General features: G+C 38.6%; 2 protein-coding genes across 2 annotated transcripts; one reads left to right on the top strand and one right to left on the bottom strand.

The window, feature by feature from the left end:
* Positions 1 to 1,170: 1,170 nt before the first annotated feature.
* On the top strand, positions 1,171 to 3,197 carry LOC116307521 (uncharacterized). Its single transcript, XM_031717796.1, has 3 exons — positions 1,171 to 1,300; positions 1,706 to 1,927; positions 2,493 to 3,197. The coding sequence occupies exons 2-3, from the start codon at positions 1,798 to 1,800 to the stop codon at positions 3,161 to 3,163; spliced, it is 801 nt and encodes a 266-aa protein (XP_031573656.1). The 5' UTR covers positions 1,171 to 1,300; positions 1,706 to 1,797; the 3' UTR covers positions 3,164 to 3,197.
* A 687-nt stretch (positions 3,198 to 3,884) lies between these two features.
* Positions 3,885 to 16,723, bottom strand: LOC116307519 (mucosa-associated lymphoid tissue lymphoma translocation protein 1 homolog). Its single transcript, XM_031717793.2, has 17 exons — positions 16,487 to 16,723; positions 14,838 to 15,012; positions 13,679 to 13,835; positions 12,875 to 13,141; positions 12,379 to 12,502; positions 11,884 to 12,011; positions 11,389 to 11,430; positions 10,710 to 10,736; positions 9,586 to 9,734; positions 8,942 to 9,192; positions 8,397 to 8,474; positions 7,114 to 7,235; positions 6,525 to 6,677; positions 6,249 to 6,406; positions 5,570 to 5,629; positions 5,260 to 5,364; positions 3,885 to 4,762 (listed from the first exon to the last, which is right to left on the bottom strand). Exons 2-17 carry the CDS (start codon positions 15,000 to 15,002, stop codon positions 4,640 to 4,642), a joined length of 2,109 nt encoding a protein of 702 aa, XP_031573653.1. The 5' UTR covers positions 15,003 to 15,012; positions 16,487 to 16,723; the 3' UTR covers positions 3,885 to 4,639.
* Between the last annotated feature and the right edge of the window lie 34 nt (positions 16,724 to 16,757).

Raw genomic sequence — 16,757 nt, forward strand, 5'->3', positions numbered from 1 at the left:
TGTTGTACCCAAGACTTTTGCTGCTGTTGTTGTTCTTTGCTGGGACTCTCGCAATCTATTCTCACTCGCTTCAAATATGTTTTAATTTTGTCTATTGGAACAGGATTGTGTTTTTTAACAATTACGCTGTCCAATTTACGCAGAAAAGTTCAAACAGTACAGGTATTCTGTAACACTACCGTCGGCACAGCTACATGTGATAAACTCTTTGGATATTTCGCCGTATATCGTATCTGTTTTTCTCTTTGTGGGTTTCATTTCATGATGTCACTTCTTTTGATTGGAGTAAAGTCTGCTCAACAACCGAGGATGATTTTTCACAGTGGCTATTGGCCTCTAAAGTGTTTGGCACTGATTAGTGAGTACATGTCATTTATCTTCAGTATCTGTACTAAAAACGGATGCGAGGGAGACTACTCTATGTCTTGCTCATTGATAGTTTTACTCACCGCTACGCTGCGCGTGCTTCCTATAAATATTTTCTGCCTGCCTGCCTACCTGTCTGCCTGACTGCCTTTTTTCAGTTTACCGTTAATGGCCAAGCAAGCTTAAAGCTCAGTACAAGCTTCAGATTTATATACTTATTCCCAGAGTCTTAGTCCCGGTATATTTTGATTTTGTAGGCACGGCAACAGGAACATTCTTTATTCCAAATTGGAGTTATTTTTACAAAGTCTTGATGGATTTAGGGATGGCAGGAAGTTTCATCTTTACAGTAATTCAAGTTTTGCTGCTTGTTGACTTTGCACAACACTGGTATTCAGATACCCAAAACAAGGAAACCGGAGACAATCATAAGTGTCAGTAAGTAGAATCGAAACGATCACTAAAGTAGGAAAAATATTTTCTTCAGCTGAGAGAACTTTTTTATATCATATATCCCGTCCGACTCTGTTTCCAAGTTCTTATAATAAAACCTTTGCGAACGTCACGTGATTTACTTTTGATTCACGTGATCACGGGTTTACGTAAGCTTGCAGGCCCCTCCCCACCCGGTCCGTCGTACATAGTAATTGTCTACCCCTAATTAAAATACATCAAACGAAAACATTAATACTAACGTAAAATCTTAACGTAAAGTCTTATCTTTCTTTGCTCCCCAGAAATGTTTTGCTGTTTACTTCTGCGTTGGTGATGTATATAGTTTCCTTCGTATTTGCAACCGTGCTATACCTCTCGTATGGATCCAAAAAAGCTTGCAAAACAAACAGACATTTGATCATATTCAATGGTTGTCAGTGCCTTGTTGCTTCCCTATTATCAGTGTTACCAGCAGTACAGAAGGCTCAAGCTAACTCAGGTCATTACAAGCAGTGTACTAGTAAGAAATAAAAGAGCCGGAGAGAAAGACATGACTAAACTCCCATAGGACGTTTTCCATTTCAAACGATTTAAAAAATAGTAAAGTTTGCTGTTGTTTTTGTTGTTGTTTAATTTCCGAAAAAAAGAAGGAACAAGGCTTTATAAGGTGTGGTTATTTTGTGGGACGTGAGTGCCTTTCTTCGCCGTCTATCTCTATATGTCTTCCATTCTCCTAGCAGTAAGATAGATTAAATAAAAATATATCCTTTGGTTTGTCACTACCTGAAAGTAACTCAAAAAGAGAGAGATAGAGAGAGAGAGAAAGAGAGAGAGTCCCAGATAGGAATAGAACCCATGAATTAAATTTGTTCAGTTATGATATGAAGCTCTTTTGCATTTTCAGGATTCCTAAAATCAGCAGCAGTGACAATATTCACCGTATTCTCGACATGGATAGCCCTCTCTCACGGACCCCAAACCACTTGCAATCTCAAAATGAATGCCTCTCTTCCTAAACTGAATGGACCAAATGACTTAAGCATTCAAGCCATATCAAGCAGTTGTTTAACATTACTTGTCCTGATATATGAATCCATCTCGTCTGGTTTGACAAGATCCAAATCAAGTGAGTATGCTTCTTTTTCGCTCGTTCAAAGTCCTAATAATTCACCCATCTACAAATGCCTTCATGAATCGAGCATGGAAGTGTGGATAACACGGGGTCATAAAAGGTAACAAATATCAAAAATACTTGGTCGAGTTCAATGGCATTGCAGTGAATTATGGGACCATCTTAGGAGCATATTTCTAAGAGGCGTCTATGTCTTTCTCTAAAAGGACCCACAATACATCGCAATGCCAACTGGTGACATTCATGTTGCTGTACGTATTGTCAAACCAGTTTAAGGCATAACGATGACTGATATAAAACAAAATATTCACTATCAACAGGATTCACGCTAATTTTTATCCCAAAGAGTAAGAGAAAAATCTAGACCCTTTGCAAAATTATAAGCTTTATGATCATGTGCAGAAACATCTCAAGCTTCACAATTACCAAATCGAAAAAATGGAGGCTTGGAATGTAAATCTGTAAATGATTAATTACATAGTGTGCAAAGGATGTGTGGACTGACCGTGAGACTATAAAGAATACTCAAAATACTATTGCGTGTGTGTTTTTTAAAAAGAAATATGGCCATTTGCGCATGACAAGAAGGATCGATCATTGGCAAAGCCATCCGTTAAAGACAGTGATTCAGATGACGTGGTAACATACAACTTTTCATTTTTTCATTTTGTGATGCTCGTAAGTGCTACTCATGTAATGATTAACTTAACAAACTGGTATGTTCCTGACTCCAATTCCATGGATTTTAAAACTTCCTGGACAGCAGTGTTAGTGAAAATGATCTCAAGCGCTGCAAGCGTGTGGGTTTATATATGGACTTTGATTGCGCCTGTTCTGCAATCAATCTTTTACTCTACTACAAGATCTGATGAGGAATCAAGCATTTGCTCTGACTCAAAAGGTCAAGGTGAATCTGGAAAAAGTCAAGCATCAGCTGCGGAAATGGGCGACCAAATGAAAACGGTTCCCTCTCATTTAGATGCCATCCAGATACAAAATAAAGAAGGTACCGACAACAAACATATTCCGGTGCGTCCTATTTCTAGTAACAATGAAAGCGTAAAGGTTTCGCACGGAAGTATGAGTAGGAAATCCTCATTACATAGTTTGAGTCCAAAATCTGATACGGAAAGAGAAATGCTTCGACTTCAAAACAAAGTAATAACTCTTCAGGAAAAGATAGCAAAACTGCAAACCAAAGTTGCAACGCTACAAGGCTTAAATATTTAAATACTGTTGCATAAATAAATAGATAGAAAATAGACTTCTATAAAATCCCACATTCTCTTACGGGCTCCTTCTCCTCCTTACGAGGTACAAAACACCAACTATCAGCATCATCATCATCATCATTGTTATTATCGTCATCATCTTCATCATCACCATCATCAATATGAGTCGGCAACATGAAACACTTCAGTACTATACGCCTACAATAATGCGTTTTTTTTTTTTTTTTGAAAATGCATATTATTCGATGCGTTTTGGCCATGCGTCAATGATAAAATGAACGAAAACACTGAGTTTTCCATTTGAAAACGCTATCCGGATCGTATCTAAGAGTTTTGTCGTTTGTGGACTTATGAGGGGAGAAAACGCTATATGATAGCGTAAAAGTTTGGATGCGAAGCCTTCGGTGGGTTTTGGGTGAGATGAGTGTTTCGAAAACGTGCTAGTTTGGACGAGACCTGGTTTGTCTCCAATAAGTCCAGCTTGGTCGCTAGTTGGTTTGATAAGGAGTTGGGCAGACGATGATCTTTTGCTCGTTTTAGAGGAAATAAAAATGTCAGTGAATGCCATTGGCAAGTAAGCCATAGAATATCCGTTACACTCGTCAATCTCTTTTCTTGTTTACTATTGAGAAAACACTAACTGGAGACAATATTGCTTGAACAACAAAAACTTGCCGACACCAAGGGAAAACCCTCATAGAAAGCAGAGAGAATGATACTCAAACCAAAGATATTTATTTGTCTTTGCACACAACAAACAGGCTCTTGGAGCATTTACGTGCACATTGAAAATACAGTCAAATATGAGCAAATTGGTTCTTAAAACATTCAAATGATTCTTTAGACCTAAAATCTACATAAAAAGGAAAATTGTATCATTTTCATAACATTATAATCTATTTATTCTTTAGCAAATAGGTTCAGGGGATTGTTTATTCAGGGGCGGATCCAGAAATTTGTTCAGGAAGGGTTGCAGCACACACAGTTAACCCAGGGAGGGGTGCACCCCTTAGAATCAAAGGGAAAAAATATTATTTTGTACTGGTCAAATCTTTGAAGTAGGGGGACAAAGTCGAACCAGAGAGGGGTGCGCACCCCCTGCACCTCTCCCCTGGATCCGCCACTGTTATTATCACAGTGTACGTGTTGTTATTGGGGGTGGAAAAGGAGCATTGTGTTTATATCAGTAGTACGGTTCAACTGAAAGAGTTTTGAATCCTTTGCTTTCTTTTGTCACATGAACTAACATGTTGACCATATTTTTGCTATTTTATTCTCTTTGGAATGAAATCTAGCACTAAAAACTGAAGAGAGAGAAAAGTCTAATTATAGCTTTCCTTAAATTAATATTGACAAAAGACTGCCAGTGCTTGAGATTTGTGAATATGATGAAGGAATACAGACGTGCAACCATCGCAGCAGGTTTTCGAAAGCTACTTTGTACATGCAGCCTTGGATATAAAGTGAACATCATTTAACTAAATACGTGTGCCATGCCAAACTCTTTCAGATTGAAAGCTTTGATTTCATATTTTGTTTGCTCCTCTTGGCTTCCTTTCATCACGTATTTTAACTCAATCGTCAGCGTCAGGTTCTTCTGTTCAACAAAAAATAAGCACAGTTGTCATGGTTTAAATGTCACGACCTCAACTCTGGGTCTGAATAAATATTTTACGTTTGAGCGTCATGTTTTTCCCTGAGAATAAGACTCGTTTCAGCTGTATCTAACTATATTCATATGTTTTCTAAGTGCTAAAGATACTCTAAGGAATGACATATGGTCTGAAAACCGAAAATACTACGGCCAGGGTATCAGGCCTATTGGGTTCTATTCTAATACTTGTAAGCAAAAACTAGTAAAATACACTGAAGTTTTTACTTTCAAATGAATGGGAAGGAACAACGTAGAATTGGGCCACTATCAGACCATCCATAAAATTCTCTCGTGGCTTTGCCGATCAAAACGCACAATTTGCAATGGATCATCCAGTTGGGTTATACTGCTTTTCGATAGTCTATTTTACTGTACCGTGAAGTAAAGCGATAAACAAAGGTTGTAGTGCTAATAAAAAGTTACATCGTAGTTGGTTTTACCTCGAGTCTTTGAATGTTATAGATCTCACTGATTCGCTCCACAGGAACGGGGGCTATACGTTCTGGCGTGTTATTCATAGGCCATGTTCGAGCTACAGTTTCAGGCTGAAACATATTACAAACACAGACTGAGTGTAACTGGCACTGAATTTATTTCTTTAACAAAACGATAAAAAGAATGAAGAAGATAGGAAGGGCGGAAGAGATGGAAATATATGAGGAGGGAAAATCAAATTACTTTTTCTTTTCAGAGAAACAAACTCAAACAATTTCAACAATAAACTGATTTATCTACGTATTTTTTGTTTACCGGAACAACATGCCTCAGTATATTTGTCGTGGAAGGGTGGAAATGACATTCCTCAAATTCCTGTTATTAGAAAAAATACATATTTGTCATTGTCGTTCTTTTTCAAAATCTCGCTTTACAGTGCAGTCACTTTGGCAACAACATGGCATTCAAATTCAAAGGTAGCGTAAAAACCTTTAAAGTATTAGCCATTCCGAGATGAGGTTGAGGGAAAAAATGGGTCAACATGACATTTCATTGCGAGACTGCGTTAGGGGACTACTTGACGCCATCTTGGAAATACTTCCCTAAAACAGTCCACCTGAGCGGTGAATTTTGTTTTAGCCAATCACAGCGCGTTCAGCTGTTTTACCGCTGGCCCGCTTGTTCCCAGGCTACTGTGACCCAACTTTTGCGTATTTTCTTCTGTTTTCTTTTGACTAAAATATAAAATATACGTGCCTACAAGAAGCAGAAATATGGAACCCGCCAGTATGGTTGCTTTGTTCTTTCAAGCTCCAAAAATGCTTAGGCCCGGTCATTTTGTCCACCCATGCTTTGCGCGCCGCGTTCACCGCTCAGCTGGGTCCCACAGTGCACAACTTGACCCTGTTTTTTTCTCAACCGGAGACCATGGTATCTTGACCAGATACGAAATACTTTTACAAAAGAGAGAAGGAATAATGAGACTATTGCTTACTTTTTGTAGGTGTGCGAGATTGGCGTCACACATCGTGGCATCTCCAAGGTCTAATACTCGCAAACACACTAAAATAACATTGGATAGCCAGTTTGTGTGTTCAAATCGAATCTCTAGCTTAATACCTCGATACTCCAGCACTTGTTTCTGTGGGAGTTCTGCAACAAACGAGAAAGAAGTAATGCACATCTGTATTGTTGGCATTTGCCAATAGAGCAGCGATTACTGAACTTGACAACTATTAGTTAACTTGCCGGCTTTAAGAATCCCACTTACTATGCATGTAAAGCCATTTTTCACTTCTTTGTTGAGACATCGGCGAATTCTCTCTGACTGGATCCATCAAGCTGTATGCACGAGCTGTTTTACTGTAATACTGGGGACGCATTCTGGATACGTATTCATCATCTTCTACTTCGGCTTCAATGTCTGTCAGTCAGGCACGATAAAACAAACTATATCATGACTTAGTTTGGGGTTCTTTCCCATTACTTTCATTTTTTCACCAAAGCGTCTCAGTTTATCGAAAAAATGTTTAAGAGAAAGAGTGGAAACGAAAATAATTAAACTAAAAAATATATCACTCCGCTGAAAACACCCTTTGGGAACGGTTAAGTCACAGATCGAAGTTAGGCTTTAAGGAGATAACAGGAGAACCCCGAGTAATAGAAACCTCGGATCAAGGGAAAGACCTAACAAACTACTCTACTCACACTCACAATCCGTGAACCCAGGACCCCAGAGGTGAGAGTCAATGCGTTCCAACTGTAATAGCACAGAGATTACTATTAACTTGCACTTATGAACTGTAACACGTACGAATGTTGTAGTGTTTTTATCAATACTAGATATCGTCGACACTTACCTGCAGCAACCAGGGAGAGAACATCTTCTACCTTTTTATCGATCATAATACTGCGCACCAAGTGCTTCATGTACACTCCATTCGCGTCACTCTTACGTTCATAGGCTTCGTGCCCTGGACTCCTTTAAAGACAAGACAAAAGTATCATCAGCATCAAGACAAACTAGAAGATTAATTCATATAGAATTAGCTCTCAATGGTGCATACAGGATTTTCCACGCAGGAAAAACTTTCACGATCGACTTCACAAAGGCGTATGTAATTTCATTCTACTGAGCGTAAAGAGCAGGACTGGCTTCACAAAATCTCATAAAAGAAGGGTTCCATGAAACCATTCCTGGATCCGCACTCTGTCTACTGTGTAGCATAAACAGCGCAATGCGGCTATCGCTATTTTGCAATCCCCCCCGACCGAATTTGCACCGGATATCAAAACGGTATTTTTCGCGGGGTCAAAAATAGTTATCGAAAAATGAACTCCTAATTTTTAATTCATTAGCTTTTCCCCCATGAGGGCAAGAACACCACAACAGCTTTTATGCCAATTACAGTGGGCCCTGTAGAGTTTTTTAGCACGGGCACTGAAGATGGTCGTCACCAGCGTCTTCAGTGGATCTTTTACGTCCTGTCTTATACAGGGTTATAAAGTGAAGACAGACGGGGCCTACGGTTTTAAGTCCTTGTCCGAGAAAACTTGAAGGTCTAACCATTTGCAGATGTAATTACAAAGGCAGCAACCTTCTCCTCAGTTATTTTAAGACCCTGAGTGTTGGTCCGGCCGAGGTTTGAACCACGACCTTACGCACAACAGACCGACACTCTTACCAACTGAGCTAATGGGGTTGCGGTTAAGTACCATTTCGAGTACCATTTTGATCAAGTTTCCCCCCGGGCAATCGAGGTGCAATAAGCGTCACCCGGTTAGCTCAGTTGGTAAGAGTGTCGTGCGGGAGGTCGTGGTTCAAGCCTCGGCCAGACCAACACTCAGGGTCTTAAAATAACGGAGAAGGTAATGCCTATGTAATTACATCTACAAATGGTTAGACCTTCACCGTGGCTCGAATCACTACATTAATGGTGGTCCCGTCCCTAATTAACTATAGAGACGTTAAAAGAGGTCCACGAGTTTATCAGTCGAATTACTGTCAAATAAGTGTCATCCTCTAGAAACAAAGTTTATATATTTAATATATGGCGTAATCGTGGTTTATAGTGTTACGTCCATGAACAATGCCCGTTGCCACTAGCAACAATCAATCAATCTAAACAAGTCGCTCACTTACGTTGCAAAACCATACACAACTTGGGCCTCATGAGGAAAAGGGTAAGTCGTTACTGGATAAGCATCTTTTGTATTCGTCCTTAAACGTAAGAATGATTGAAATAAGCTATAAATATATTGATATATAATGATAATGATAATATAATCATAAGGTGAATTTGGGATGTATAATAAGCAAGATTCAGTACTGAGACCCAGACTCTTTACACGGCCATCCCCACCTGTCCTGGGACGGGCAATAATAATAAAATAGAGAGTTTTAGATTTACGTTCACGGCAAACGTGAAACGTCAGTTGACCAGTAAAAAATTCTTTTAAATTGCTGGAAAAAAAATCGCAAAAAAGTCCAAGTAGTAGAAAAACAAAAGAGTATTTGCGCTTGGTGAGAAGGTTTGTAAAAGGTAAAGTAAAATACAGGAAAACCATGAAAACATGGTCACGTTTGCCGTTTGCGGGGAGAAAAAAAAGTCAATCTAAAACTCTCTAATTACAAAGATTCACAATAAGACACTTTTGAACTAAAAGAGTCAAATGAGAGTTACTTACATTTTTCTACATATGTCTAGCAAGAAAAGGTGGAAAGACGTTCTTTTTTCGTGCATTCTGAGTAGGATTTCTTGAACACATATAGCTCTATCTGGAGTCCAGTCCGTCTCAGCATCTATAGGAACAATGTAGTTTTGACCTCGGTCTTCAAATCCATGACCGGCGAAATACAGTAATCCATAGACATTTTCTCCTAAAAGGTCGCAAAAAATATCTATGGCCTTGTTCATTTCGCTGTGCGTTAAATTTATCTGAAATGGAAATGATTCACCCGGTTAGCTCAGTTGGTAAGAGCGTCGGTCTGTTGTGCGGGAGGTCGTGGTTTAAGCCTCGGCCGGACCAACACTCATGGTCTTAGAATAACTGAGGAGAAGGTGCTACCTTTGTAATTACATCTGCAAATGGTTAGACCTTCACGTGGCTCGGATGATCACGTTAATGGCGGTCCCGTCCCTAATTAACTATAGAGACGTTAAAAGAGGACCACGAGTTTATCAGTTGAATTACTGTCAAGTGTTATCCTCTATGAACAAAGTTCATTTAATTCAATTTTTTAATTTAATTCAAATATATTACATTTAGGCTCGATTATCTTTGGGCTTAAGCAACACGACGCTAAAAACATATTGTGTATTTCAACTAACCAATGAAATGACTTTGAAGCCCATACATTTCTGTCTCAGAATGGAAGCTATTGTTCTGGCATCGCTGCAGGTGTGTACCAAAGGACTTTCACCACGAGGAAGGTTAATATAATCGCGATTACCAATAACAAGCGCCACTTTATCGTCAGCTGGGGAGTAACCAGTTGAAAACGTTAATTAAGGACTTATTCTTTCAAGACAGTTTTTAGTGCAGACTGAGTTATTGTTTACGAAACCAAACTTTATGCCGAAAAAAACACTAAGTACTAAATAAACAAACGTTCATCATGTTTTACGCAACCGACGTACGTTTGTTCTGGGCTACAAACTACTCTGAGGGGACCCCTGTTAGGAAAGCGAACCTTTTTGAAGCAAGCCATGCATGGTGAAAATGGTAAACTATGAAAATCAAGAGAATATGAACTAAGAGAAGGAATCCCCGTGCCCCATCATGTGCACACTTTGATGCTATTTTTAGAATCTATTCTAAAAATATCATCCAATGATATCATTTATTTTATCGTTTGATTTTCTGCACGCGCATAGTACGCGCGCGCTCTACGCTGTTTTGCTAACGTTTTCTTGTGCTTTTCTTATGTTCAAATGTTCAAATCTGCCCTCAAGATGACGATGTAGGTCGAAAGCTTTGGAAAATAAATGCAAAAATACTCCAGAAAGTTGAACAAATTACTATTTCAATTTTCGTATTTTTCAAGCTTTCGACGTGCACATTCATATCCAGGGCAGAGTCGAAATAGCGGAAAACCCCAAAAAAGGAAGCAAACAGCGTAGAGCGCGCGCAGTAAATGCGCTTGCAGAAGGTTTTAAAATAGCATCAAACTGTGCTCATGATGGTTACAAGGCTATATAGGAGGAATTCCTTCTCTTAGTTCATTTTCTCTTGATGAAAGTAAATAACTTTGTTATTACCAGGATCAGACATTATTCGTTTTTAGACTTACAACTGCGTCTCAAATGCCAAAAACTTAGTTTAACGAATACCACAACAATGATTATTTATTGACCGGATCAAAGTATTAGAACAGTACTAGTATATATATAGAAAGTATAAGGGTGATACATAAGGAAATAAGAATAATATTTAACATTATCTGATATGTTACCAATTTGAGTCAATTCCAGCGGTCTTTCTGAAAATTAGAAGAAAAGTTTAAATAAGTTTGATAAGGTAAATGTACAAGACAGCCGGCTTATGACTAGGATATGCGGTCAATTCATTAAGGAAGTTCTACACCGATCACGCATTATTCATTGTTCTACCTCCCTAGTTACTGTTGCTACGTCGTTGCTACTAAAAAATCTTATGAATTCGAGTTTATCTGGTTGGACACTCAAGCATAGCCGGGATCGGTCTATACAATAGCAAGGAATGCCCATTCACATGTTCTGACTGTACTTCCTAACAGACCTACAACAAAGATTCAAAAATAGCCGGCCGGGGTAAAAAGACCGATTTATGAATTCAAAAGCCCCGTTTACACTGGCGGTCTTTGCGGCGATTTTTGCTGCGATTTTTGTGGCAATTTTCGGAAATATAGAATCTTTTGTCTCATCCTTCAAAAGAGACATTCGCCTAAGAAAATCTTGGTATCCTGAAAAAAAATTTACAAGAAATTCTTTACCATTATTTATTATGGACAGAATCGCCAAAAAAAATCGCAGCAAAAATCGCCGCAAAACTCGCTAGCGTAAACGGGGCTAAAAGGTGTCGCCATCAAATTTCATTGTAAAACAAAAGCTACCAACCCTTATCTCCAGCGCAGACTGCTTATGGTTACTTACGTCCTGGATTTCTGATCCTCATCGCCTCTGATGGATCTGTATCTGTACCAAATACATTTGTGTTATATACCGGCCAAAAGGTCCGGATAGGGAAAAACTGTGTCAGAGGTATTGAATATACTTTAAAGACCGAGGGCACAGCTTTTCCCTATCCGGACTTCCTGGCCGATAAATAAATTATTTATTCCCTCTTTACTTTTCGACTTCAGTTTAGCAATCCGTTATCCCATGCGCGCATTTGGAGGACGTCAGGTTACCGGACTGCGGGCAGATACTGAGATATTACCGCGCATTTAAACAGCCGATCAGAACGCACAATTATTAGGATACCGAACTGGAAAAAATAAAGCCAAGTTCTTATTACGAAAACTAACAAAGCAAAATCATCTTTATATCCTCAGTGCCCCGGCGCTACGTCCAGTAAAAAAGCTAGGCATATGAAACTCTATAGGTCATACTGACCAATTTGAACAAATCAGTAAAGTGTTTACTTACAAGACTGCAGAGTTGCTATTCTAGACAAAGCATCGCCTTCAGTGTTGAATGCTCTACACGCGTAGTTTCCCTCATCTTGATATTTAAAGGGGAAAAATCTTATTTCTTGAGAACGCTCGTCACAAAGCCTTCAATTAAATATAACACAATGTTAACAAGAACACAAGAATATTGGAACATCCGAAAGAAAAAGTTTGAGTGCCACTACCCCCCCCCCCCCCCCCCCCAAGTGGACAAATGAGGGGCGGGGCTGCCATAGTACCTCTTTTATCTTGGGGGTGAAAACTAATGTCTGGTATACATCAGGCCTATGCCAGCCTAGAAGTAATGGCCCTTTGGTATAAATGCTAATACTTAATAACATTTCGAAGCCGGCCAAAGCGGCTTTTCTCACATCAACGAGAGCCAGCTCTGGACCTTTTATCGTTTTATCAAGAATCGTTTACATTTTCCCTCTTTCATAGGAAGGTTCCATATAAAATAACTTTTACTTACTCAAAGCCATCTTTGAACCACTGATAGTTACAAGTCTCCTTTGCGCGACAAGCCAAAGCATAGTCTTGACCAACCGGGATAACTGCAGAAAGTGGATGTTCAACAATCGTTGGAGGATGAGTACCTGATAAAAGAAGGTAGTAAAATCATTTTAAAAAGTTATTTATTTTCAAACCGATCGATGGTATAAGAAAACTTGGGCTGATCAGTGTTACGGCTGACTATCGAAAGCGATGGAAAACAACACTTTGAAAGCTAAACAAATGAAAATACTTAGAGATGTTAATGAGTAACACACATCGAAAATATACGAGAAGAACGAGATTCAACAAACTTTGTCGACTGACATGCATCAAATAAATGCCATTCTTAGTCAGTGGATGAACGCATTTTGCATTTGATGTTCTTTTTAAACGGTGGCAATCTTTATATTCTGGTAACAACGATGACCACAATGAATACACTATTCAAAAAGAGTTTTTTATTTAGCACTTACATTTTGGTGTTCCATGTACCTGAAGTTCAGCAACCTTGGATTTTTCAGTCCCCAATGGATTACTCACGATGCATGTATATTTTCCGCTGTCTCTTACTTGGACACTTTTAAAAACTAGTTTGTTATCACAACCATGTCGAAACTCAGCTCCATCTTTCAGCCACAAAAACTGAGGTGGTGGGAATCCTATGGCCTTACACACTATTTCTACTTTCTTGCCTTCCTGTACGACTTGCGACTTTGGATGGTCAATTATTTCCACTGCCTCTGCGTTGAGTAAACAAATTAATGGCACAAAATTAGCAACTGAATAAAAGGTTTTATTCTTTCCTTTCTCAGATCTATTGTGAATGATGGAGTTCTGTGCATGCTTTCATATTTTCTTTTTCCATTTCCCCCTCGTCTTTAGTTACCCTTGCTAAACCTCACCAACCAAACTGTTATCTGTTTTGTTGTAAAAAGCACACACATCAAACTTGCCCTGAACACAAACTTTAGTCTATTTACAAAAATTTTACCATATTTTATTCACTGAATTTTCTGCAGTTTTGTGTCAGACTTCCTCAAGGCACGATGCACGGTGCCACTGAAAACATTTTTGCTCTCTCTAATAAACAATGTACTAACTGTTTTAGTCAAAAGAATCAAAATAGACGAACTTTTTGCTAAGATTTTTTGTCTACGTTGTCCATGTACATTACATGTATGTGTAACTACATCACGTTTATCACAAAATGTGAAGTTAAATTTATACCAAAAAAGTAGGGGTGGTTGGACACCCAAGCTCTGCTGCCTAGGACTTACCATCAGGTTTCAGAAGTTCAAGTGCTTCCATGTGTCCAATAGCCTCCAGATAAGCGACTAGCTGTTTGACAGTTTTACATTTGTGACCCATATCTTGCAGCAATGCTTCAGTTGAGCTACCACCTCTGTTCATTCCAGCTCTGTCAAACTGATTTACCTAGGGTTTTGAATTTCTTGTTAGCATTTTTGGTTTGAGAGATTTCAATAAGTTTATGCTAATTAGGAGGTTGATGATAACATCTCAACTCACAGTTTCCTTCAACACAGATTTCAGCACATATCTCTGGGAGTGTTTGATGAATGTCATTCAAACTTTGCAGTATACTGTGTCTTGTATTTAAATAATAAAACATGAACAACTACAAACTGGTTGCTGTAGCAACTAACTGGTGTCCAGGCCCATAATAACAATTTTCACTTTTAAGCGATTGCTTTGTTATTTTATGACTTGAGGAGAAAAGTGACTAAATTTTTCTATCACTAAAACAGATATTTTAAACTAGCGTAAAAACTCTCGTTAAGGTAGAAATATCAAAAACGTGAATTTTAGGTAGGGTTAGCCTGGAACCAAGACCCGGGGGGGTACTCTGCCAGGATTTGGGTAGGGGTGTTCCGCAGGGATTCTGAAAGGGGTACCCTGTTCATGACAAAAGATATAATTAATAATCTCGCATATCATTTTTTTATGACCATAATAACCAGTTTCGGTCAATACGAAAGTAGAAACCCTGAATATGACAGGAAATTCAGGAAGAACTTGGAACTTGAGCGAAATTGCATACCCTGTTTACGACAAGAAGCTCAAAAAGCCATACCCTGTTCAGCGGATCATCCCCGTATAGTCCATATATGGGAGTACCCCCCACCCCCCCCCCCCCCCCGGAACCAAGACTGTTGCCTATGACAACTTATCTCTAAAGATACTTTTGAAGAACAGCTAGAGTACTGTAATACTACAAAATTTGGTTGATTTTGATTCAAATGGGGCTGACATATGGCTTATCATAGTCTTAGGCTGCTTAAGTATTGACTCACATATGATTCAGTTTGAGCCTGGACTAAAACCTGGACCACAGCTATGAAAGGTGAGCAGTAAACTGACGCCACCCATAATTACATATAAACTAGCAGCTTATTGCTTGCTAGCTGTATTTCTAACCTGTTGTTTTGTGTAGGTGTCATCAGGCATCGCAGCTATGAGAGCCTTCCAGTTCATGGTGTTATCATCAGGGTCATCAAGAAATTGAGCCAGCTTTTGTATAATTGAATATGGCAGTTTTCGTATCTGATCATTCAGACGTTTTTGCTTGTCATCATTAGACATGATTGCTTATCTGATATGAAAAAAAGGTATGGAAAAGTTTTTTTAATCTATATTTATTTCACATTATCGTTTATATGTAAATAAAAACTGGATAGCCTGTTTGAAGGGGTTAATCTAATAGAAATAAAGTTTATACTTTATATTGCTCTGAAGTCTGTTGGATGAGGGTTACCATTTGAGTTGAACAGATGCCATCATGTTTTCTAGAATTTTGATTAATTGATTGGCTGTTTTTTTTCATAATTGGTCTGGTACTACGGTGACCTTACTGTGTAATTACTATACACAATGCCACTTAGACCAGTTAGACAGGATTAGACAAGAGAACCAATAAAAATGTAGAATGAAAACAATGCATTCCAACTCTGGGTACTTGGGCCAATAAGAAACCTAGACGGCAAGAGTATGGTAATTTGACCCTGAGTTACTTGCAAACAACTAGATAGCCAACGAATCCTCATTTTCTTTTGGTAATAAAAGATATGTGGAAATGCTATTGTTTTCTGCTGGTGTCTGATTGGCTCCACTACCCAAAGTTGGAATGTATTGTTTTCATTCTACAAGATTGGTTCTGGCTGACTATGTGGCCCTGTTTAGTAGTTGCACTGTAATTGGTGTGACCATGTCCATGCAGTGTTTATGGCACGTTTAAAGTATTTGATTGAATGGAGAGTAGATTTTTGTGCAATGTGATTGTTCTTAGAGCAGTTTTCGCATGACTGTGAAAAGCCCAGTGTCCTAAGCGTGCCGTGCCTTGACCGTGAGTTTTTAGAATTTTAATTGGCTGATTTTTTTCTCACGCAATTCAATGTGATTGTTCTGACAGTGCCGTGACCTTGTCGTAACCATGTCCGTGCCGTGTTTATGCTGGGTATTCGATTGGATGGAGAATAAATTCTCATGCAAAGTGATTGGTCTGGTGTATGCCTTGCCATGTCACAGCCATGCTCTATGTATGCCTTGGCCTACTGTGTTGTTTATCATGCATCTGGCAAACCTTAAGCTTGACTATATATAAATCCTTATCACTTACTTTCATGCTTTTATTTCAGAAATGTCAAAGAAAGTCATATTTAATGGCCAATAATTTGTTAATTTTCTGCATTTCTTTGAAGTTTTTTATTTTTCTTCGAAGCGTTTCTTTGATACCTTATTTTAACTCTATAAAATATTATAGCGCACGAATACCATATTTCCTCATCGTTAAGCAAAGAAAAAATAACGAATTCGGTGAACCTCATGTTTTATTTCATTTTTGAACAAGACATATGGGGTATGTTTATGCCAAGTTAAAATATTGAATGCAACTTCATTTGCCCACGAACGTCCTTCAAATACAGGCCGTCATGCGTATTAAAGGCCAAGATGTGCTTGATTATAGTGGTTAAGTTAAGTTAAAATATCAATAGAATCGTAAGATGAGTCATAAAAACGTGTTCAAAGTAAGTAAAGTGCATAGATGGTACGAAAGTAAGCTTACTTACTTGTAGTCGGGTTGTAGACCGTACTTGTGCACAAAACGAATTGCTTAACGCTTACTTTTACCGAAGAACATCCAAGGAATGATGACTTTTGAAAAAAATACAAACCATCGACTTACAGTTGAAGAATACACCAAAATAAGGATTCTTTATATTTCTGACGTATTAAAGGAAGCTTAAATCATTCCACAAATGCACTCTGATGACAGGGAAATTTCCCTTTTCCAAAAGCAGGAAGTCGTTCGTAGAATTCCCTTGTGGGGAACAGACAATT

This window comes from Actinia tenebrosa, unplaced genomic scaffold (assembly GCF_029948245.1).
Source record: "Actinia tenebrosa isolate PJP-AT-01 unplaced genomic scaffold, QUT_ActTen_1.0 PGA_scaffold5__44_contigs__length_20552954, whole genome shotgun sequence".
Classification (NCBI taxonomy): Eukaryota; Metazoa; Cnidaria; class Anthozoa; order Actiniaria; family Actiniidae; genus Actinia; species Actinia tenebrosa.

Coding starts and splice junctions, on each gene's coding strand:
- LOC116307521 (XM_031717796.1), top strand. CDS start 1,798: ATGAATGCCTCTCTTCCTAAACTGAATGGACCAAATGACTTAAGCATT. Junction 1,928..2,492: donor TTTGACAAGATCCAAATCAA/GTGAGTATGCTT, acceptor TTTTTTAAAAAG/AAATATGGCCATTTGCGCAT.
- LOC116307519 (XM_031717793.2), bottom strand. CDS start 15,002: ATGTCTAATGATGACAAGCAAAAACGTCTGAATGATCAGATACGAAAA. Junction 11,431..11,883: donor AATAGCAACTCTGCAGTCTT/GTAAGTAAACAC, acceptor TATTTGGTACAG/ATACAGATCCATCAGAGGCG. Junction 4,763..5,259: donor ATAACATTCAAAGACTCGAG/GTAAAACCAACT, acceptor TTTGTTGAACAG/AAGAACCTGACGCTGACGAT.